Source organism: Grus americana, chromosome 7 (genome assembly GCF_028858705.1).
Source record: "Grus americana isolate bGruAme1 chromosome 7, bGruAme1.mat, whole genome shotgun sequence".
Taxonomy (NCBI): domain Eukaryota; kingdom Metazoa; phylum Chordata; class Aves; order Gruiformes; family Gruidae; genus Grus; species Grus americana.
This window is the reverse complement of record NC_072858.1, coordinates 4289415-4297356: the sequence shown is the minus strand read 5'-3', so window position 1 is coordinate 4297356 and position 7942 is coordinate 4289415. Positions and strand designations below refer to the sequence as shown.

The 7942-nt window shown below is 42.4% G+C and overlaps 1 protein-coding gene across 1 annotated transcript; it reads right to left on the bottom strand.

Moving 5' to 3' along the window:
- EEF1AKMT2 (EEF1A lysine methyltransferase 2) lies at positions 1-7941 on the bottom strand. The gene is made up of 6 exons (XM_054831530.1): positions 7793-7941; positions 7353-7418; positions 6723-6837; positions 2670-2777; positions 1558-1774; positions 1-801 (listed from the first exon to the last, which is right to left on the bottom strand). Exons 1-6 carry the CDS (start codon positions 7888-7890, stop codon positions 674-676), a joined length of 732 nt encoding a protein of 243 aa, XP_054687505.1. The 5' UTR covers positions 7891-7941; the 3' UTR covers positions 1-673.
- Between the last annotated feature and the right edge of the window lies 1 nt (position 7942).

Sequence of the window (7942 nt, the reverse complement as noted above, 5' to 3'; positions counted from 1 at the left end):
TGAGACTGTAACATCACACCTTTATATATTAATGAAATCAGTGAAAATAACTGACGAAGCATGCACACATTCAGGCAAGTGAGATTTTTAAAAACACTCCCTCTGTGGGTAAAGAGTTGAGCTATTTCAGAGGAGACAGAACTATGCCGACTCTACGAACCTCTGAAAATCCGAATGTAAAGCACCGACTGGTCATTTTTGCAAATACTATGGCTTTTGTATTCATTTCCCTCCTTACCAGCTACATTCATGTTCACCTAAGAACAAAATAAAAGATCCAGCACTTACATTGCCAAAGCTTGTTCTCTATTACATCGCACAACGGAGAAATGAGATTTTTGCTTTACCTCTATTGGTCACCGATTACCAATACAGAAATTAAACACCAGACAATCTTTATGTTCCAAACACAAATATCATTTGGTTATATTAGTCTCCATATTTAGAATGCCTTATTTCTCTCTCACTTACCAACTTGCAGCTTCCCTAAAACAAGTGAGGTTGTAGGAAGGACAAAATTTATGGGCAAGTTATGCAAAGCTGAAATGTTTCTAGGGCGATGTTTTATAGTTCCTTAGAGTTCCATACATAGTATTTTACTGTGTACTCAAAGAGCATTTATTTACACATGTCTGAGGTTTTCTATCAGGTTTAAAGTTCAGACTTTTCTCAACTAATCTAATTTGTCCAAGATGGATGGCCTCATTTTTTTCCTTTGGAAAACCAATGCTGTTACACTGTTTCCAATTCTTCCTCCAAAGCAAAACTTGGGTGTTGGCAGCTCCTCCACAATTTCGAATCCTGCCAGACAGAAATTAAAATGGTTTTATTAGAAGGAAGTAATTTTATTCTCCTCTTGGATAACTCTTTGCGAACCATTTTTTATTCGTCTGGAAAACTTGCAAGTCAGTTACTCTGTAAGTTTATAGGACTGTATTGTTACTGCACCGCTGCTTTTACAGCTGAAACCCTTCCACGGATAATAAAAATCTTAGCTGGCTGACTCACACAAATTAATGGCAGAAAAGATGATAACTTGCCAGTAATTTTAGTTTCCCAGAAGGGACGGTTGGTTTAGATCCACACTGAGTTTCAAGCCTCAGGCATGAGATTCAAGAGGTAACCGGCACGTAAAGGTCGCTGAGGAAGTGACATAAAAGGTCACAGTCACAGACTTGCCAGTTCCCCTAAATAGGGGTCACAATGTTACCCCAATTTCAAAGCAATCAGATGGGTGAACTGGATCTGGTAATAAGGACCAAAAGAGAAAAAGTACCACCCGTGTATAGAACCCCCTCCTTTCCCAATGTAGCTAAACTGAAATCCTCGTCCTCCAAAGTACAAAACCTGTCCTCCCTTGGCACGTTGGCACTGGGAAATGCAGCAGCTGTAATTCCTGAGGAAAACAGAGGGCAGATAGGCTGCAGCATTTACTAGTCACTTTACCTTGTCTAATCCTGATCTGAGACAGTCAATATGCTAACACAGACATTAAAATTTATTCATCGCATCCTTGAACAAACATAAGTTGGCAGATGGTTCGGTTCAACTGCTTACCTTCTCTGAACTCGTTCAAGAGTTCCTCCTTGGTCCAGTTGCAAGACGTTATGAGGAAAAAGCCCTCTGGTTTCAGTACGCTGCAGAGAGATCTGACGTACTGTTTCCTCTTTCCCACCGCGTTATCAGGATTAAGGCTTATGGCATCAAAAGTCCCCTTGTCAATACAAATCTCAAATCCTGACAGCTCAGCTGATGGAGCCAGGAAGTCTTCTACCTAAACCAGAAGTCTACAACTGTGAAAACAATCTTCTACTCAGGAACTCCTGAATCTTTAATGCAAACCAATACTTTAAAATAAAAAGCCTCAAACCTGACAATAGCTGTGCTTAGGAAAGGGTAACTCACAGGCTTCTCACACTTATAATGCCCTGACAGCTTCTTTCTTCCCTACGTATTATGTGATGATCTGTTTGCTGTAAAGCCCGTGTATATACCCATCCATCTAGAGCTCAAACTAACATACTTGAAGTTCATTCTTTAAATCATTATTTGTGCTTTGATCCCTGGTTTCCCATGTGCTGCGTGCTAGACAGTGTACACATACAGACTAGACAGTGCCTGCCAGAAAGAGATTACAACTGACACAAGAACAGAGACATCATACAGGTACAGAGCTGGAGGATAAAAGAGCATAGCAGAGAGCGAGCTCAGAATGAAAGGCAGCCACAGAATCACAGGATGGCTGAGGCTGGAAGGGACCTCTGGAGTTATCTGGTCGTACCCCCTGCTCTGGCAGGGCCTCTCAAACTTCCTGCTGCACAGCTACTGGTAGGGATTCTATCACTCAAGGATTTCATCCTCTATCTCAATCTGAAATTCAGAATGTAGCGGCGAATATACAGAACTTGCCAAATGGTGAACCACTGTTCTGCTCCCTGCTAGCAGCAGGGAAATCTTTTTAGCCCTAATGACTGTTACAAACAGGAAAAAAAAGTAGACCAAAAATCTTCTTGTAAATACAGATTTATTTGGTTAGAGTTCTCTCACAAATGAATGTCAAAAGACATCATTAATATAGTACACTGAGCACATCAGAATATCAATTAGGTCATTTAATCTTGGGTTCAATTGCCTTCTACTTCCTCAGTAAACTTTCTCTCAAAACTTACCTTTAAATTAATGCCAGACATCCCTTCTTTCTCTCTTACTTTTTCTGACAGTTGTATTGCAGAAGGAGAGTAATCAATCCCAGTGAGATTAGTGTAGCCAGATTTTGCCTAGACAGAAGCAGAGAATTTTAATCAGTGTGCTACCAATTATTTTATTCAACAAGTGTATTCCCCATCTATAACCCATCTCATCTCTCCTCCTCTTAATGACAGAAAAAAACCCCCAACTTTTACTCATTTTTATTCCTGTTAACATTGCAAGAACTAAATAGCTGGGGGAATGAGCTGAAATAACTCCATTCTGCCTAATACCTCATCAGAAGAACAGTTGACTGAAAGCCGGTTTATGTCAACAAGTGAAAAACTGAGCAGAACTGTGAAAAGTAATACCCTGGAGGGGAATAAACTCCTTTATCAGCCCCCAAAGTAACCTAGAAACCAGCAATTTTCAGTAATGAGAACGTGTGCCAATGCTGGATGCTTCAAAATAAGAAAACCTCTCTGACACTTATATAACATCTGAGATTGAGCAACTGTTTGGTTTATAACCCAAACTGTAAGAGCCAAAATATGCAATACATTTTATTAGTACTGAAAACCACTGCAAAGCCTTACATTTTTCTAATTATTCATGCTAATGTCTATTTGAATGCAATTATTTGCATGCTACAAGGTCTTTGTATCAGCAATTTTCAGGTGGGTTATGCAGCACATAAAAGAGTATACAGAGACTTTCTGCTAACTAACTTCAGAGTAGATAACGATAACTCAGTTCAGCGAACTCAGGCGGTGAGATCCTAGCAACCCTTTTGTGAAGCAGGTGGGCACCCTGCATCGCCTGGAGTCGAGCACATGGCGGGGGGCAGTGACACATTTTCATTCCAAGGTAGAAGCTGAAGCGACCAGATCCGTGTATCGTGTTGTGTCAGCTGGTCTGGCTAGATGCAAACCTAACAGGAAGAGCTGAGATCTTACAGCCAGCTGCAGGCAGCAACAGCAGAGAGAGGGAGGAGGCTTGGGTTTTTCTTTTCGAACAATATATGGACTTTAACTAGCATTAAGCAATCAGCTGCATATCTACTTGTTCCAAAGGCCGATACCCTGATGGTGAGGAAAACTATGAGAATTTTTTAAAACAGTCCTTCCTCCTTCCAGCAGCCCTGCAGCCCATGTGAGCTCAGCACTAGCCAGCTGTTCTTAACTGAGGACTAATTTCAGCTAAAGACAAAGACCATGTTGTTTGCATTTGATGAAGAACAGCATATTACTCAGGCTTCAGCCCACGTTCCTCCCCAGAGCAAACCAAGCTTCCTCAGATGCCTGTGCTGAAGACTTGGGGGTGGAAGAGTAGTTCCCAGAACAGCTCCTCTGTTTGTAAAGGAAGAGCCTGAGTCACTTCAGGGAGTTCCCATTCACTCCTATAGTCTCCGGGGCAGAGAAGGAAAGTTTAAGGATAAACAACATTAAATGCTGCTAAACCTGTATGGCCTGACTACGCTTGGACAGGAAGAGATCATTCACTCAAGTGCCAAACACGACCACGCTGCATCCTGCAACTGGACTGCTGTCCTGAAGGTGGTATTTATAAGCACTCTGCTGCTGCTTCTTGAAAAAGCAGATTAAATAGCAGAAGGGAGTTTGCAACGTTATCAGCACTGCCCCATGTTTGGGCTTCTGGTGCTGCCAGGTAGATACCCGCAATTGGGTGGTGAATACCCTTCACTTCAGAGAAGTTTTTCAATACTTTTGGCTCCCACGATACTCAGAAAACAAAGAGAAGGTCAGAACTCCATGTGGTAGCAACATTTCCTTAGAAGAGCAGGAATTTTTAGAAGGCAGAAGAATTAGGTCATCAATGCAACCTACCAGATTCCTGAAGTCAGCAGGGTAGGACCAGGGTCTACTACACATACAAAACCAGCAAGGGGTCCCACTTATGGATCCGAGATCCTCAAAGCAAGAAGAAGGAACAGAAGAGCCTCCAGCCACATTTCTCCTGGAGCTCACAGGCGGGCAGATCCCTGCAGTGTGCATGTAGAAGATGTTTAGCAGCATGCTGCATGTTCTGCCTTCTAGCCGGGTGCTGGGGCACAGGATACAGCAGTCTGTCTTGTCTTCACCTTATTTATTACCTGCTTTTCAGATGGCGATTCTGCCTCCTTTTTGTGCAATATTCCCTGCTGGAACTGACAATGTCGCACCTAGACCTAGCTGCATTTAAGAGTAATTTTCTTACTATAATCCCATTTACTATTCTTTACTGTTCATGGCATGCCAGGGCCCAGTATTCCCCAATGAACTGTACTCTACAAGACCTCTTCATGTTCTGATACGTACCCTCAAGTATCTACCTTTTACAGAGGTGCTACTGATGTCCTGTATGACTGAAGGCAGACTGCTTTTTCCAGTATTGCCATGTCCAGCACATTATTGAGTCCAACTCCAATGGCAGAACTGTCCTATGGTAGCTGATGTGCTTGCCAAAAGAATCCTGACTTGATTTTCAAAGCCTAACAGCTAACACACACACACACACACAAACCACTTTTACATCAACTAAGCAAATGAGATCCTGAATTATTTAGCAACAATAAACAATGTAAGTTTTGAAGTCACTTTTCAAGTGGGAATTGGACTGAAAATTTCCTATTATAGCAACCACAGTACTTTGAGGTGCTTAATGTAAGGGGGCAGGGTGCTCTTACAGCAGTTTAATAGCTAACAGGCTGTCATTTTCCCATTACAGAATAAAAATCTATTTCAGATTTGTAAGTGGGGCCAGTATAAAATTGAAGTCTTATAAGTAAGTTTTTTCTGTTGGATGTTTCAACAATGATAGAGCGAGCTAGTATTGCATTTAACAATCATTATTATTAGACTAATTTGTCTTAATGAGATGAGCAATTTCTACTTGTGATGATATAACTTGTCCTATGCTGCAGTGTAGCAGCCAGTTCCCATAAAGGCTTTAAACTCTTCTAAAATCAAAGTCCATGTTAAAAAAAAAATCATTACAAACCTAATTTTGACTTCTAGCCCTTTCAATTTCTACAGTAACTAATGGAGCCAATGGAGAATGTAGAACTATAGAAACTGCGACAGTGTGACAGCTCCTTTACCAACTCTCCAAAGTATTCAATCAAAAACAGGAAAAAAAATACTGGAACTCCTAAACATCTTGTATCACTGTATAACAGCAACATTATAACACTTCAGAACATACCTGGTAAGGGGTTTCCACTCTGACAGAAGCGGATGCTTTGTGAAAAGAAGTGTTAACAACTTTTTAAGTCATTTACACAAAAACCTTGGGTTCAACCACTTTTTACACTGATAATGAGTGTTATTATCAGAACTGAGTGTGGAGAAAGGGTCTGGTTTTGCACATGAGAGTACCTTGTGTATTGTATTAGTCAACTTAATTTCCTTATCTGGGGGTGTTTTACCAACAATGGGTAGAAATGCATTTTTAAATGCAGGAAAACAAAAAGGTAAAGTTAAAATAAGGGATACTCAGGCCGATTGATTTAAAAAAATACTGTAAATACTGATTAAAAAAATACTGTAAATTTTGAAATCAGAAGTGTTGACTTCCAGCACCAAGAAACAAGAAGTTCAAGCACATCCAGCAAAAAAAAAGTACATATTTCAATTTGTTTGAACAACATACCTGTTCTGTTCCTAGGTCTGCACCTAATGGTACTGCTGGTTCAAGGAGTTCATACCTGAGTCCCACAGGCTGTCTGGCAGCCACTTGCAATTATGCCTTGCCTTTGTGACAGGATGTTCTTTAAGGCATAGCAACAGTACCAAGTTAATTCCACTTATACTCTTAAACCAAATGAAAATATAAAACCTGATGAACAGTAACCAGTGTTCTGTTGACGGGAAAAAACTACAATGTAAGTTTTAATTTAAGTTGCTTGCATTTTGTCTTTCAGATAAGTTACAGCTTGCCATGGTGACTACTGTCACTTGTGAGAACTGTATTTAAACTGCTCCGTTTGGAGCACAGACTCTGTATCAAAAGCACAAACTTTGCAATATACCAACCAATTCAATCAGCAAAACACCGTTTCCAGTTCCAATGTCAAGCACGGGGCTGTCAAGTGGGACCTTTTGTTTTTCCAACCATCTGATTATGCGAACCATGCTTTCTTCTCCAAACCTATGAAAATCAAGGACTCAGGTAATTAAGACAGCAAAAATGTACAAAAGGTACAGCAAATTTATTTCATCGTTCTGTCTTTCCAGCTTTTGCAAAGTACCTCTTACTTGGATAACATCTGCCATAGTTCATGTTCCACGTTTGCTTTGTTTAAATTAAAATTAATCACACGGCCTTAAAATTCACCAAAACACCAACTCTGGGAGGTGAAACCCTCCATATATTAAAAAAGGTGGCAGCACTGGCAACTCGTGTGGTTAAACCTGAGCTAAGGGATAAAAAGCACATTTGTTAGTAACATACACCACAACTACCAGCTCACTTGCTGTGTAATGGCAGTTGTCCAGGTGAAACTTGGAAATCTGCATTGCAAAACTGGGCAAGATTAATACTCTCCATCATTTTGCCAACATCCAAAACTACTCAGTAACCCACTGAATTGCTGGCTGTGTTTTTGCAATGTCCATTTTTATAAAGAAATAATTGAAACACTCTGGTAAAGTTATTATATTTACCAAATTTCCCCAGCATCTCCAATGTCTTCAAAAGTTTGCAGTTCTCTTTCATATGCAGCATCCCAGCTAGAGTCAGGGCGGGGAGAAAGGACAGGATATTACAATCAATACTGGAAAAGATTCAGATTAAAGAGCGCGAAGGCGGTATATCTCCGTGGCAGTGCCGCTTCATATCCACGGCATCACCGAGATCGACAAAGTGCTCGGGAACGCGTTGTCCGCCAGGCACCGAGCTGGGGGTGCCCAGAGAGGGAAGGCTGAGGACGCGCGGATTACCTGACGAGAGTCTTTGGGGCACAGCAGGGGCCTCCTGCTCCCCAGGCGGCACCACCGGGGAGCTGCCGGCATGAACCCCGCCTGGGCCACCGCCGCCCCGGGCCCGCCACGCCGCCCATCGCCCCCCCAGCCCGCCCGCCCGCGGCAGCGGCACCGACACTCACTGCTCTCTGGTGCCCAGCACCGAGGGGCTGAAGGGCTCGGCCCCGCGCCCCGGGCCCGGCCCCGCGGAACACCCAGGCCGCTGCCCCGCCACCGCCATGCCCGGGCCCGCCCGGCCCGGAAGCAGCTCGGCACCATCGAGCGCAGCTGCG

Excerpts from the sequence above, each read along its gene's own strand:
- EEF1AKMT2 (XM_054831530.1), bottom strand. The coding sequence starts at position 7,890 with ATGGCGGTGGCGGGGCAGCGGCCTGGGTGTTCCGCGGGGCCGGGCCCG. Across the intron at positions 7,419-7,792 it reads GTGCTGGGCACCAGAGAGCA|CTGGGATGCTGCATATGAAA; the intron begins GTGAGTGTCGGT and ends CCCTGACTCTAG. Across the intron at positions 2,778-6,722 it reads GTGTTTTGCTGATTGAATTG|GCAAAATCTGGCTACACTAA; the intron begins GTTGGTATATTG and ends GCTTCTGTCTAG.